Source organism: Filicampus tigris, chromosome 10 (genome assembly GCF_054856515.1).
Source record: "Filicampus tigris isolate MCC_2025a chromosome 10, RoL_Ftig_1.0, whole genome shotgun sequence".
In the NCBI taxonomy this organism is placed as follows: domain Eukaryota; kingdom Metazoa; phylum Chordata; class Actinopteri; order Syngnathiformes; family Syngnathidae; genus Filicampus; species Filicampus tigris.
The window spans coordinates 2885462-2901876 of record NC_141226.1 but is presented as its reverse complement, the minus strand read 5'-3'; the positions used below and the strand labels follow the sequence as shown (position 1 = coordinate 2901876).

Sequence of the window (16415 nt, the reverse complement as noted above, 5' to 3'; positions counted from 1 at the left end):
ATTGTGGGCTCGCTGCCTCGGCGGGTTACTTGGCGCAACTCTGTTGCTGAGGAACTGCGGCGGTGGAGGCGCACCTTTTGATTGCACTATAGGTACAAATGTACCAAAAAGGGGTTTTGTCACAGCTTGTCCAACCCGACCATAGCAGAGTGTGGTCTTGCAAAAAGAGCCTGTCACGTGGTCGTGATGGCGGAGTGAGAGCGGCTGGGCCAGATTGCCAAAAAGACAGTAGGAGGTTACAAGTAACGTGGCAAAAGTTGTGGTGGTGGAAAAGAAAGTAGTTAGTAGAGAGGAGAGAAAAAGGCCAGCTCTTTTATGTCTTTTTGGAGACGCAAATTCAGGGAGCACCACCTACGTCTCAAGTTACATCTAGGCATGATTACTAGGGATAGACTGATTATCGGTCAGACCGACTGTCGGCGCCAATATTCTGCATTTTGACGAGTATCTGTTTGGCCTTTTTTTTTTTAATCTGATGGACAGTAATAAATCAATTTAAAACTGTTAAAGGGACACTTAGGTGAGCTTAACATTGGCACTTATATTATAGGTTTGCATGTAAAAATGACATTAGTACTAAAATGCCCACCTCAAAAGACTGTAGTGATTTAAGATCTTTTTTTGTGATTAGTTTAAATTTCCACACCCCAAATATTATGTTTTCGGTCTCAGCGGTCTACGTTACGCGTGGAAGGCATGCGTGGTAATATTGCTCGCTTTGTCAGTTCTGTTGTCTAAAACAGGTGGCGATTGGTGACCGATCGCCACCAAAATGTAGATGCACATTACTACTCTTGTCCACTTCAACCTGTGAAAATATAAAAGTGTTCTGCACAATAGTTTGGATTTATTGACATAAAACGTGATCTCATCATGATCACCTCCACAAAATCAAAAATACCGTGGCTCCACTTTCACAAGCTGAAGCGAACAAGAGCATGAATGCGCACACGAACCCCGACTGGTTATATTTCGGACATTTAGCGACGCTAAACTCGTGTCTCAGGAGGGAGAGAGATGTGGCTTGCAGCAGCAGCAGGCAGATTGGAACCCCCCGCTTCCCTCTCCGGTTAAACGTAGGATTGGGACAGCGGAAGTTTAGCAACAACTAGCTTCATACCGTTAAAACAAAAGGCGTTAGCACAACATTAGCTCCTTACTGTCTGCCCAGCGTGTGGAGGTGAAGATGAGCCTGTGTCTTCATGTCGCCTCGCAAGCAGTCGCGCGCAGTGTCTCTGCTTTTTGCTTGCAGCCCCCTTCTGCCCGAGTGAAGCGGCTTTAGAGTGACAAAAGACCTCATCGAACAGCGAACGAAAAGTTCCAGCGAGGCTGACTGCACAGCCGAGAGTGTGGCCGCATTGGAACGTGACATTTCGGCTGTTACCTTCCAAATTGGACGGCGTGTTGTAAGTCGAAAATCTGGGGCATCCAAATAAATGTGCACGTCTCATTTCCACTTCAGTCTCTGTAAATATCCTACTGGTGTTTATGCCTCGCCCGTCCTAACCGTGATCAGCAAAGAAGCAGTGTTCTTTTTTTTTTATTTTTTATTTTTTTTAAGCAAAGGGGCAGTGTGCGCTGGTTCCAGCCTATGTAGCTCTGCTGAGTTCCTCATTTCCTCATTCTCATAAAAATCAGCCACAGAGAGGTTACGCCTTTTGATTTGTTTAAGTGGGCATTAGTAGAGATGTCCACATAAATTTTGGTGCCAATTGATCACCGTTTTTGGACGTTATAAGCAATGAAAGTACAATGATTTCCAATGGAGAGTTTGGAATCGGCCCCTCGCGTGATTCCGGCCAAACAAGGACAGAACGGTAGGGGGCGCGGCCATTCTGCTCATTAACAAGGGGTGTTATTCATAGAGTCACTTTTTTCCTAATTTCTCCCAAATTTATTGATAAAATAGAAAATGACAACTTTTTTCATTTTCCTTATCAAAAAATATATAAAATGAACTTGTTAGTGAAAACGTGGCCATCCCGGCCCCACCATCCGTTTAACTACAATGAACTATTTATTCAAAATTTCAGTTAACTTTATAAGAGATTCTGCTGACCCTGGGATCATTTGGCACCTTGTGTTTTTGTTTGAAATCAAAACAAAGATAAGTGAAATTTTAACATTTCTGTGATTTTGAAATTTTGGAGAACTTTATTATCTGTAGAAAACTATAGGGGGCAATTGTTTTAAGATCCATTTAACTTTTTAAGACATGCTGGGAGCTCCCTGAACTTTGTTAGAGTTTTACAACAAAGATCTATACTGTCAATAATTTATAATAGTAATAAAAAAATAAATAAACATAATGGAAATCTAAAAAAAAACTGTTCAATGAACATATCACCGCTGTCCTGTGAAAAACACATACCTCCAATTTTGGAAACTTTAAAAAATTTCACGTTAATGCGATTTCTGTAACGCGGAAACATGATTCAGGTAAAAATAAGATAATGAAAAAAAAAAGGAGATAAGTGTTTATTACATGACAGCGACACTATGCTTAAAGATGTTTCAACAATTTTTTAATTTTTAGATTTTGACACCAATATTTTCCTTTTTACTGAAAATGATTACAGGCTCCAAATATCGGTTTTCGGCCTCCATTACTACTAACAATTGGTACTGGCATGGGTCCTGAAAAAAACGTATCGGTCTATCTCTAATGATTACCTATTACAGGGGTCACCAGCCTTATTAAAACCGAGAGCTACTTTTTGAGTACTGATTAATGCGAAGGGCTACCAATTAGATACACCTGACTAGGGCTGTACGATATGGCTAGCATTCCATATCTCAATATTCATCCCAGATATGTCGATAGCAATACGATAAATATATAACTATGGGTTCAGTGAAGACTAAGCATTGTTTTTTTTTTTTTAAAGGATCACGTTTTGGGGCTCCCCACATAATATGGTATACATATATATAAAAAGGTATACAGCACAATGAACGGAAGTTTGTCAAAACATGCAAACAGGTGTTAGGGAGTAAGGGGGTATGAGGGATCATTATATGCATATAATGGCATATCTATACTGTGGCTCTTTGTATTAACACAGACAAAATTGTGACTCTTGGCCTTTGAGTGGTTGGCTACCCCTGTCTTAAATGTTTATTCCTCGATGATGATACGATAACAATATAACGCCGAGCCCTACATCTGAAATAGCAAATCTGCTCATATCGCCTTTAATTATGTCATGTTATTATCAGTAATTGATATACACAGATAAATAGCAATATGCATCACTTAATTCCTATACATGTCTGCTAGTTTACATTTTCAAATGATTACTTCCACAACATTCCTAGGACATCACAATGTCCCATCACTTGTGAGCTATTTTTAGACCAGGCCCACGGGGTACTCATGAGGTACTTGGGGGCTACCTGATGTCCATGAGAACCACATTAGTGACCTCTGACCAATTCAGTTTCTCCATCTTTGAACAGTTAACTTTTTGATGGATTATTTTTCTTTTAGACCTTACGTATGCCACTGCTTTGGTGACTTACTGTATTCTACGTATATGCTTCTGGCGAGAGTGAGTACTTGTATTGTAAAATGACCTCTGACATAATCTCCAACCGCAAATGAGCAGAGAGAAACCTTTTGTGTGCATGTTGGCAAATGACATCCGCAGGTCATTTTTTTTTACCACAAACTGGGCCGAGCAAAAGGTGTTGACCAATGTGTTTTCTTGTGTGTTGTATGGTGTTTGCCTGAGGTAGGCATTTGTCAGTGCTTTAGTCCGTCAGTGAGCTTTCGTCAGTATGTCAGGCCTGCCCAGTCGGTCCGAGTCGGTCAAACGGCATCGAGGAGACTTACCAGTACCACGCCACATGCAGAAGCTACACACCTGACACGCGGCCAAATAAATCAAAATAAAAAAAATAAAAGAAAGTGTTTCAGTCCCACAGACCGCAATGACCAGTGTCCCACAGTTTTTATTTCACCGACCACACTGTGTGCGTGTGTCTGTTTTTTTTTTTTTTTTAATTTTCATTATTTGGCTGTGTGACATGGAAATGATGTTCTCAATGTCGTCGACAATGGATGGACTGGGCCCACAGGGGTCAGCCTGAAATACTGGCGGGAACTTAGTGATGGATTGACCATGCCCACCTCTGACGTTTGCCTTCCAAGAGACTCTTAAAAGCGTAAGTCAACCCTAACATTTTTTTCAAGAATATGTTGCGAGCAGGCCCACTAGTTGAAACACGGCTTTCTTATTAATTTTGCATTTGTGGAATATAAGTTAACCAGCAAAATGCACCCGTTTTTAGCCATCTCAGGGGGCGGCCATTTTGTCTTCTGTCGACTGAAAATTACATCACAACGACCAATCACGGCTGACCTGTTTTCTGAATCTGAGCCGTGATTGGTCGTTGTAAGCAGTTGTGATGTCATTTTCAGTCGACAGAAGACAAAAATGGCCGCCCCCTGAGATGGCTAAAAATTAGTGGATTAACACTTATTCCACAAATACAGAATTAATCAGAATGCTGTGTTTCAACTAGTGGGCCTGCTGGGGACATATTCTTGAAAAAAATATGTTTGGGTTGACTTCCGCTTTAACTGTAAACTGAGCAGGCAAAAGGTTTCTCATCTGTGTGTGTTCTTGTGTTGTATTAAGTTTGCCTTCCTAGCGAATCTTTGACCGCAAACTGAGCAGACAAAAGGTCTCTCACCAGTGTGTGTTCTTGCGTGTTTTGTCAAATTACTACTTTGAGAGAATCTTTGTCCGCAAACAGAGCAGGCAAAAGGTTTCTCACCAGTGTGTATCCTTGTATGTCTTCTTAAGCTCCCCTTATCAGAAAATCTTTGGTCACAATCTGGACAGGCAAAAGGTTTCTCACCAGTGTGGGTTCTTGCGTGTTGCAATAAGCTCCCCTTCTGAGGGAATCTCTGACCGCAAACTAAGCAGGCAAACGGTTTTTCACCACTGTGTGTACTTAAGTGATTTCTTAAGCTTACCTTGTGAGAGAATCTTTGGTCACAGCTTGTACACGCAAAAGGTTTCTCTCCAGTGTGTGTTCTTGTGTGCACTGTCAAATTACTTCTTTGAGAAAATCTTTTACCGCAAACTAAGCAGGCAAACTGTTTCTCACCAGTGTGGGTTCTTGCATGACTTCCTAAACTCCCCTTCTGGGAGAATTGTTGACCGCAAATTGAGCAGGCAAAAGGTTTCTCTCCAGTGTGCGTTCGTGTGTGACTTGTCAAATTACTTATTTGAGAAAACGTTTGACCGCAAATTGAGCAGACAAAAGGTTTCTCACCAGTGTGTGTTCTTGTGTGTACTGTCAAATGAATTCTTCGAGAAAATTTTTGACCACAAACTGAGCAAGCAAAAGGTTTTTCACCATTGTGGCCAATCATGTGACTTCTCAACAAGCTCTTATAATCAAAGGTTTTTCCACATTGGAAACATTTCCAGCGTTTTTTGTCAGTGCTACATGCCAAATCACCTTCTGATTGTTCATAATCATCATCCTCATAATCGTGGGGAGAGCGCGATCTTGTGTCGTCACTGCCTGATAGTGGAGCTAAAAGGCCGTCTGCTTGTGATCCTCCACAGTGGTCTCCATTACCTTCTGTAGTCATTTGTCGACATGAACTGCTGCTGCTGCTGCTGCTTGGCAGCTTCAGCCCTAGGATTGCCTCACTTTGACCTTCATCTTCACTCTTCAAACTGACACCAGTCAAAGGCAATATGGATATAGGATGCTCTTCTTTCTCTTTCATGTGTGGAGGCTGCCACTGCTCTTCCTCTTTAACGTGAGGATTCAATGGCTCCAGCTCCTCTTCTTTAATGTATGGGGGCTCTTCATCCTTCACTTCCTCCTTAATGTGTGGGGATTCTGACTCCAGCCGCTTGGTAACGAGATCCTCTGCGATGTCTGCAATACAAGAATAAAATAACAAAACAAAACATGTTTATTTTCATGTTGTGACTTTGATGGTGTGTATTATAAATTACATTTAGATTTAAGGTCTTCTGCGAACCAGATGAGCAAAACAACAGAGTGAAGATTTATTCTAAATAAAAATAAAAATGTGTAAAAAAAAAAAAATGGTTACACAAAAACCAAAGCACAAATAATGATAATATAGTGGCTCTCTGCACATTTGTCAATTGTGTATATCTTGTCACAGGGCAAAAAATATCTAAAAATGTTTTCCATGTTTACAAAATGCTGTCTCCAGCAGGGGCAATCAATTACAAATTACAAATCATAAACGGGTGTTGTAATTAGTGTTGTTCCGATACCGATACTGGTATCGGGTGGTCTTCCGATACCGCATTAAAACGCTGGTATCGGATCGGCCGGTAATAACAAATAAAACGCTGATGCGAAAATCGATACTGGTATCATTATTTGAATGCAGCGCGCATTTTTGCGAGCCGCATGCGGAAGGAAAATATGAGGAGAAGCCTTATCCATTATTAGCGTTATTGGTCATCGGTCTACTTATGTCTAGTTTGGTGAAAAAGGTCGCTATAAGGACATACATCGCCACATTGGAGGCAATTGCTTGGGGGGACTTTGATGCTATCAAGAGCCTGCAATTACTTTGGGGGCATGTCGGCTGGATCTTTGTCTCGTAGCAAAGTATGTTGCTTTTGTTTGACACAGTACATCGATCACTAGTTTAATGGTGTAAAACGTCTTTCATTAAATGGTTTGTGTCCAGATAAACTCATCTTTATGACCCGTCGAAGCTTTTCGAGCTTGCCCTAGCTTGCTAACTGCTAACAAAGAGAGTTTGTTTACACATCGCTCAGCAAAATGTTCTATAATGTTCTATCAATGTACAGTATATGAAATTTTATATTGCTATATAATTAATAGATTAATGTTGAACAGCAGTGCGAACTAAATCTTGAATGAAAAGTAAAAAGAAAACAATAACTGATATAAAGTCATCAGATCATAACCTTGTATGTTGTGATGGTGTTAAGTGGTCACGTTGAAGATTTTACAGCCATTGTACGCGTCTGCCCTCAAACAACTTAGTTTTTGCCTCCGGTTAATTTGAATCACTGCCGATATCACAAAATAAAATCTCTAGTTGACCGATTAGAGCAACCATAAACAGTACAGGTGTTAACCATTTTTAGAAACACATAACGGACTTCTGTTATCTCTCTCACTCGACCGCCTGCCCCTCTGGCAGCATACAAATGTGACGTCACGCATTGGGGGGTCGGTTAGAGTCACTGAATATATTTTAGAAGTACAAATGCTGCGCCTTGCTTTATTATAAATGTACATTCATGTGAATACAGTATGTATCCCATGTGTCACTCTCACAAGCACGAAGAGCTATAAAAATAGGCTGTTTATTCAACATATGTATTTTGTGTGAATATGTTACTACGGATACTTCGCAAGTGATGATTTAAATATGAATAATTTTACATCCAAGTGAGTGCAATTCTTTAGAATTACAAAAAAATTGCGCTTATTTTGGATTTGTTTCAAACGGAGAGGTATCGGTACAGTATCGGCATCGGCCGATACTGCACAGCCAGGTCGCGGAATCGGTATCGGGGCCCAAAAGTGGTATCGGAACAATACTAGTTGAAATACTGTAGAAGTGCATTAGAGGCTCGTAGGCTGGCCTTTTATGACAGTCCCGTCCCGCTTATTTGTTGTTATCGGGAAAAATAAGTCAACCAGGGGCAAAGTCGCTTTCCAGTCCATATCTACAGTTGGGCTGTACAATTAATCGAAATTCAATTGCAGTTACGATTATTGGTCTCCATGATTACAAAATTGGCATAATTGTAAAAAAACGATTATTAATATGCATTTATATCCAACGCACTCTTTGTTTACACTCAAGGAAATCAAACATTTGCACCTTGTTAAAAAAAAAGTATAACTACATTTATACGCTTTGTTTGGAATTTATTTAATTATCGTGTTTCAAAGAATTTTATTTGTCGTTATATTATTTACGTTCAAGCATTTTCTTGTTTTGTACCAAAAAATAAATGATCGTAGGAATAATCGTGATTTAAATTATTACCAAAATGACCCTGATTACCGGAAATGTTTTTTTTTCATAATGGAGCAACCCTAATCTACATCAATTTTCAGGATGAAATTGGAATTCGTTTTGGGCGTAGGAATGAAATACACAACGTTAATGCGGCAGATGTGTACTGTCGCATAGCGTGTCACGCAGGCTGCACTGCAAAATGGCGCTGTTTATATACGGAGCTGTGTTCAAGTTTACGTGGGTGCCACCCAGTGTTTAAATATACCCCTATATTTACCTTAACTTTCAATCTCTCCTCAAAACCTACATGCTCAAACCCTTTCATTCTATAATGTTCTCTTGGTGTTATGTTGTCTCTATTTACGTTTTTGTTGCCAGTGTTTTTCCCTTTATTTGGTAAAGCATCTTTGAGAGGGCTGGACAATGATGGAAAAAATAATAATCACGATTATTTTGATTGAAATTAAAATCATGATTAAGAAAACAACTAATTGATTTCAAAACTTAGAATTCGCCCACTAAAACTCAACTACTCAAAACTGTCATTGTCTCATGCCCATTCATAAGCACATTGAACACTTTACTCTTGAATATTCTTATGTCAAGGACAAAATGAACTTTTAAATATGTGAAATTCAAGCCTTTTGCATTTTTATTCTTCCTTTTCATTCTTAAGGATTACCCTGACCTCTTTATCATATTTATTGCTGCTGTCCTATCGTGCGCTCTTATCATGTGCTGCTGGAATTTTAATTTCCCGAAGGGAGTCATCTCAAAGGATCAATAAAGTGAAGTCTAATTTGTATTCTATTTTTACTCCCGCGTCAACATCCGCGAGTCAATTCCGGTTGGTGTTTTTACTGCCGGGCAACGATCAAAACGACAGCGACAACAATGGATATCGTGCCTGCTACAACAAAGGGACCTGGATGATTAATTGGCCACCAAAGGCAGAGGAAATTCCTCGTAAGTAACAGCCGTAGCTACGCTCGCCGACTTGGAGTGAAACTGCAACACATTTTCAAAACAACGTGTGGGTTGCGCATGAGTATAAAGGCAAAAAGCGCGTGACATCGTGGACGTCACCCGCGGGAGTATAAAGAAGCCTTAAACGGACAATTTGTAGAATTCAGTGCCATCTAGTGGTCAACTAATAGAATGCAACGACCTAAGATGCACGTGCATTTTGAAGCACACGCAGTACGGTGCCTCCGAGAGACCACATGTCGCAAGCCTACCAACAGTTTCTTCAGCAGAGGTGCAAGCAAAATATCATCACAAACGACATAGTATTCCCTCAAGTCATGAAGTAAGTGTATGGACTATATCCACGGAATGGGTGTGACGTATTTCCAGTAAAACCTCGTAGGGCAACACACCTTCCGGTCATGCAGAGCGCCATTGTTTTGAAGCAGTTTTACTTCAGAGAATTTCTATCAATTGTCAACGATTTGGGGTATTTTTCTGGATTATGTTTATGTGTGTGGTTGCGCGCGTATTCGTGAAGAAGAGGTGACATGACAGTACATCAAGCTAGCACTGCTGTGTGCTTACCATGATAATAGGTTCTACACGGTGTTACTGCGCTTTGATGAGCAGCGCCTGCTGATGTAATAATGCGCTCGGGCCCGCGAGCGTAGCGCACGGACGCCGGGCCCGCGAGCGTAGCGCACGGATGCCGGGCCCGCGAGCATGCTTCGTTGAGTTAACAGCTTCTTCTTGTTGGTTTAAATGCTTCTTCCTCGTTGGTTTAAAAGCTGCTTCTCCTTTGGTTTAAACGCTTCTTCTTGTTTGGCAGCGGGGGCGGGCTGCCTACATCACGCACCATGCTGCGATCGGGTTTGTTTTTCTTTTTTCTATTGAACGTTTTATCGAAGGCATTTTCTATTGGTATCGATCACGTGTCAATCGCAATACATATCGATATTGAATTATCGGACCAGCCCTATAACATAACAGACTTTTAATAAATAAAATTCCTTTAATAGCTACTCAAAAAGCGAGTAATAACCATTTTAGGCGATGATGTCTTTGCCAAAGCACAAGCCGTCAATGGGACGGTCTAAACCCTTCATGTCAAAAAGCTTAACGTGGCTTAATGTTAGAAAAGTATGACCAATTGCCACCAAAATTCACATGCACATCTCCACTCATGCCCACTTTAATCTATGAAAACATCAAAGTAATCGCCATTGGCGATTGATCGTGGTTTTTGCCAGCATTGAGCCACATTCAGGTTTTATTTACACACGCATTAAACATTGTAGACTGTCTTATTACAGAAAATTGACGGCTCTAGGAGATCTAAGTAGTTTTAGAATTCGGGTGGTCCTAGTGTTAAAGGAGTGGTCCCTCTTCTTATTGAGTCGGTTACAGACGTAGGGCTACAGTTACAACACATGAACAGCGCACTCTGCTACAGTGTCTTCCCTGCACTGGAAGCTTTAAAGGCTTACAACATCGAACGCGGAAGTGCTGCGTGCATATAGTCCATAGCATTCTTTACACAAGCAGTAGTCATGATGCCTAGGAACTACGTTCACTAAGTTTGTCCCCTTTGGAAATCCGTTGCACAAAGATGGCAGCGAAACATGGCAGCCTCCTGTAGGGTGGAACGCCCTATGTAAAATAATTACAGATTACTTCACCTACGATTATATAAAAAATAATTACGTTGATGTGATGGATCTTATTTTTTTCATATTGTTGAAATTAATAGTGAGTTTTTAAAATGAATGATCTATACTAAGTCACCAAACCTGCTTTGCGTGAGCCAACTGGAGAATTCCTGAAAACAGCGTCGTTGTCCTCTTTTATTCCACAAAGGTCCTTCACGTACTCTGCTGTCCTTCTTGCACACATTTCCCACGACAATCACAACAATTTCCGATCACACTTAATCTCCGATGAGCGATGTGTTAATCACAAACGCGTCACTTTGTAAAAGGCTAGCAAGCTAGGCTAAGTAAGATAAGATAGGCCAAGAAGCTTGTGCGAATTATGTCATTGTCCAATAACGTAATGATGGACGTCCTGCATCGAGTCCAAAGTGCGTTTAGCTGTAATTCGAGAAGAAGGGTTACATTTTTGTCTGATTGTTTTACTTTAGGGCTGTGTGTGTGAGGCGCGAATAGTAGTATGGAATGCGGAGGTCCAGCTGCAGCCAACGATGTACGGCAACATCTTCTGGACAAACCTCGTGGCAATAGGAGTCTAATTGTAAAAGGAAAATACAAAGGACAATGAACAAAAAAGACAAAACGCTTTTAAATAGTGTTGTATCTATTCATTTACGACGTTTTCATTACTGTATTGTTAAGTTTTTAATACATTTGTTCAAGTTGAGTAAATAAAACAGTCTTGTATACCTTTCGGTCCCACAGATACAATAATATGTGCCCCATTTTATTTTTATTTCACCGATCATCACGCTGTGCATGTGTGTCTGTTGTTTTTATTAGATTTCAACAAAATAGTTTCAACAAATGTCAAATACAAACAAATAGAGCACCGCAGTGTTACAATAAAACGGCAGGTACAAATACAAAAAAAAAAAGGGTTTTCTTCATCTTAAATGGGATCCGAAAAGAAAGGTACTTGATCTAGTAATTAATCTGATCTTAATTTCTTCTTTAAAAAAAATTAAAATCTTTTAAGATATAATATATTTACAAAGTTCGGGAAATTACCATTTTGCAAATAATGTCCTAGAAATTTGTTATTACACTTTGTACCACTCACTCAATTACAAAAGTCAATGCCATTACAATTCAGAGTTGTTTCAAATTAGGTGTAATAATATATATCTTGTTACACCATAGAAAAAAGAGATAATGGAATAGCTTTTACTATTTGATTGTATTTCTTCTTGGCACAATGGATTTGAAATTTCTCACAAAAATCAGCATGTAGTAGAATATTACCCTCTTCATTCAAAAAGTGGCGAGTCGCCCATATACCTTTAGACAACCAATCTTGAATAAAAATAGATCTTCTGTTGATGGTTATATATCTATTATTCCATATTGGATAGTTATGTGGTGTAAAATTATGTTTAAAGATTAGTTTGCAATAAAGTAGTACCTGGTAATGAAAGTCAGAGAGTCTAACTGGTAATTTATTCATCTCAAAATCACATTTTAAAAGAAAGTTAATTCCCCCCAATTTATCAAAAATCGAGTTGGATATCTGATACCAAATAGTCAGAATTATTAAGACATGTTTTTTAGCCATTTAAGTTTTAATATACCATTCATAGAATCAAAGTCTATGGTATTACCTCCTCCATCTTTTTAACATTTAATCATATAATTTTTGCCTATATAGTGACATTTATTTTTTCAAATAAAATTGAAGTTCAAGTTATTTATAATTTTAATCAACTTATGTCATATGGGAAGGGAATACGCCGGATATATTAACCCTTTCATGCATACCAGGGATGGGAAAAGAGGGGGTGGGACTGCATCAATTTTTAATAATACTCTTTTCTCAAAGGAGATCGTTCTTAACTTTTTATCATTCGAACATCATGCCTTTGTTTTTAGCAGTCCCCCTATTCTCTGTTTTTCAGAATTCTTATCCATTTTGTATTCTACTTATAACAGAATTTTAATAACCGGCGATTTTAATGTACTCATTGATGATATATCGGACCTGCTGTCCAGAGAAATTTTAAACCTTTTAAACAGCATGGATTTAAAACAGCATGTCTCACAGCCGACTCACAAGAGAGGACACACCCTGGATTTGATCATAACCTATGGCCTGTCTGTGGGTGTGTCCTCTGTTGTTGACCTGGCCTGTCAGACCATTACTGTGTGTATTTTAACATCGCCGGTTTTAACCATCTGGCAGCCCCAGTGAGAACAGTGAGGAAACACTACCCATCTTCTGAGATGGCTGCAAATTTTATCGACATTTTAAAGTGCACTCCTGCTGACATTTTACCTGCACCCTGTGATTTTATTGTTGACAATTTTAACCAGAATCTGAAATCAGCCTTGAACTGTAGCTCCACTTTTAATAAAAACGACAAAAACAAAGACTGTTCCCCCGTGGAGAAATAATTCAAATTTCAAAAAGAAAATGCAGGGGTGCAGAAAAGAGGTGGAGAAAGAGTAAACTTACAGTGCACCACGAAATATTATGTGAACAACTAAAATCCTACAATAAAACAGTCAAACGGGCAAGAATTTCCTATTTCACAAACCTCATTACAGTTAATAAAAACAACCCCAGATACCTCTTCTCCGGCTTTAAACTTTTAACTAGCTCCGATCTTAACAAGTGCCCACAGAGACCAACAGGCGCTCTCTGTAGCAGTCCCTTGGAATGAATGATGACGGAGCGTTCCAAACAGGTGCATTTGTCCCTTTTTATTGAAACTTGATTGTTCCATGTGAGTTGGCAGCACCGTGAAAACTACAAATAGAAAACAAATAAATGGTCTAAAACAAATACAAATACAGTGACTAATTGCATCAGTATTCAGTAAATTAAATCACCACCCAGTATCAAACAAAACAGTCAAATTGGGTGAAATGAAATGAAACAATAAATCACAATATTAAGTGTCCACAATCATAAAAACATACCTCGCTCCGCTTTCCAAGGGGTGCAAGTTCCTCCAGTCAAAGCTTAGGTCCAACGTGGCCATCGCCACTGCCACTCAATTGTCCTTTCAGTTTGCTATGTCATAGAATTCAACCAAACATTTCCTGGCAGCAAGAGCGGTTTAAATAGGCACAGGCAACCCCCAGTGGACAATTAACGTACAGTTACACTCCCACCAAATCATGTACAAGAAACACACAAACAAATACTTGATTTCCATTCACAAATGGACGTTAAAACATAAATCCCTCAAGCATGCCTGACAGAAAAAGCCCCCCCCAAAAGGTAATTATTGGTATCAGCCACTTTCAACGAGAACAACTAGTTTTTGAATAGGCCGCACAAGTACATGGGGTTTACAAGATGATCCATGTTTCATTGGCGCATTTCGATCACCTATTTGAATCTTTACTCCACGCACTAAACCATCGTCATCTTCGGTTGCTTCGACAACTCTGCCTAGCTGCCACTGGCTTCTAGGAACCATCTCTTCCTTGATAATAACGATGTCATTTTGTTCAATTGCATCGGTCGTGAGCACTTCAACAGTTTTAACTTCAGGATCTCCAACTAACAATTCAACAGGACTTTTTGGTATGAATGGAATCTCTGGCCCCCACAGAAATTTAGGGCCGGATAACCAGTTAGTCAACATGAGATCTGATGCACTGAGCCCTCTAGAGGCATAATCGTCAGGGTTTTGTACAGTATCAATATAATTCCAATGTTTGGGATTAGTAATTTGCCTAATGAACTGGACACGATTTGCAACTAAAACATGGAACCTACGCGCCCCATTGTTGATATACACAAGGACCACCTGGGAGTCAGTCCAAAAGTATTCTTCATCAATATACATTTCAAGTTCGCCTTTTAGCAAGGCACTTATTTTTACTGAAGTAACTGCAGCTGAGAGTTCTAATCGTGGAATGCTAATGATCTTCGTAGGTGCAAATTTTGCTTTCGCAATCACTAAACTACAGTGCACTTGATCATGATCATTTTTGTGCCTTAAGTAGGAGCAAGCACCATACCCAACACTACTCGCGTCACTGAAGTGATGCAGTTCTACTCTTACAATATTGTGAAACCCTGGCTGATGATAACGTCTAGGGACTGAGATTGTCTTTAGAGTTTGCAGCCCATTTTTCCATTCCTCCCACCGTATGCTCAAATTTTCGGAAATGGGGTCATCTAGGGTTGCCAACTTTCTCACTCCTAAATAAGGGATAGGTGCACGGTGCCACGGTGGTGTGAGCATGATGTATGAATTTTGGATTTTTGTTCTAATTTTCACGTTAATGCTGAAACCACATTCACGTTAAAAATAAGAAAAAATGGACAGTGTTTTTCACAGGGCAGCGACGATATGTCACCTCATATGAAACCACAATTTGGCTCTTTTCATCAAAAAATGTGTGTAAGAAATCTGAAATGTAAAAGAGGTGTGACTCACCAAATTTATTTTTTCTATGGATATTTCTGGCTGCTTTTGACTGACTCAACAGTCTTCTGTCATTTTGTGCTGCCAGAGAGACATGACAGGTGGAGTGATTGCCGCTTGTTCTGAGATTGACGCTTTATCTGATCTAGGATCGGTCATGTGTAGTACAGAGAGTCTCCATTAGGAGCGCTGTAATGTGCTATCACTGTTTAAGAAACAGCAATGTATGTTCGAGCAAGTATACAAGTAAAAGACATTGAGCTGCCAACCCGTCTGTGTCCGTTGTTATTGACAATCAATCGCCATACAAAGCTTTACTAAAAGCATCTTATATTACAGGATCGGTAGATTGCAGTTTTCTGTATTTGCAAGAGTTGATAGTCAATATACCTTAAATGTCCCATATGGTTCAAACCAAATTAGCCCAAAATACGGGACGTCCCGGCTAATACGGGACAGTTGTCAACCCTAGGGTCATCCCATCCAATGCCTCTGCGGCACAACTCTTGAAGAATGACCTTGCCACTCAGGATAAAGGGAGCTACAAACCCGAGTGGGTCAAACAAAGATAAGATAGCGGATGGTGCGCTTCGGCGAGTGGGGGTTTGCTCTTTTGTGCTGGTGTTGAAGCTGAAAGCATTATCTTCGATTGACCATTGGATACCAAGCACATATCCTTGTGATGTTGTGTTTGGGTTAAGATCCAGAGGCTCAGTGGTCTCAACTCTTTCTGTGGGCTCCAGATGAGAAAGAGCACAACTGTGGTTTAAGTTGAACTTGCACAAGCGTAGACCTGCAAGTTTGCACAGATCTTGAGCTTCGGTAATGAGCTCTTGAGCTTCCTGGACTGAGCCCATCATCAACATAAAAGTCCCTTTCCACAAAAGCTGCAGCTCTGGGGTAATCAGATCAAGGTTGTTGTGCTTAATACTTAAGACCAACATTTTCACAACAGGGAGAAGAACTGGCACCGAAGAAGTGGACAGCCATCCTGTATTCTTTAGGTTCTGTACTTAATTGGCCATTCTCCCACCATAGGAACCTCAAGTATCATTCACTGAGATGCCGAGGAATTTTGCGGAGCAATCAAACACTACTCTCAACCTAGTAGGCTTCTTCGGGTGGTACACCCCATGGTGCGTAATGTACCACACGGTTTCACTCTCAGATGCAAAAGGGGCCAGCTCTGCATCACCTTTACTAATAATATCTGTCATAAAGGCAGTATAATGTTCATGGTATTGCTTATCAGCCTTTAATCTATTCTTAAGGTGCTGCAGTCGGACAGTAGCTAGCCTCTTATTATTTGGAAGTTTTGGAAGGAGAGTGTCCTTGAAA

At 40.0% G+C, this 16415-nt stretch overlaps 1 protein-coding gene and 1 long non-coding RNA gene across 3 annotated transcripts in view; one reads left to right on the top strand and one right to left on the bottom strand.

Annotated features, from left to right (window-relative positions):
* Positions 1 to 4494: 4494 nt before the first annotated feature.
* Positions 4495 to 11192, bottom strand: LOC147140399 (uncharacterized). Its single transcript, XM_086043034.1, has 2 exons — positions 10777 to 11192; positions 4495 to 5907 (listed from the first exon to the last, which is right to left on the bottom strand). The coding sequence occupies exons 1-2, from the start codon at positions 10877 to 10879 to the stop codon at positions 4613 to 4615; spliced, it is 1398 nt and encodes a 465-aa protein (XP_085899160.1). The 5' UTR covers positions 10880 to 11192; the 3' UTR covers positions 4495 to 4612.
* The window catches only part of LOC147140395 (uncharacterized), a 31758-nt gene continuing 24538 nt past the window's right edge, over positions 9196 to 16415 (top strand). Inside the window, exon 1 of one of the 2 annotated variants that reach the window (XR_015088377.1) lies at positions 9196 to 9326. This is a non-coding gene — a long non-coding RNA (uncharacterized LOC147140395). Of the gene's footprint in view, positions 9327 to 9661; positions 9857 to 16415 lie in introns of those variants that run through there. The other variant, XR_015088376.1, reaches the window with a different exon arrangement.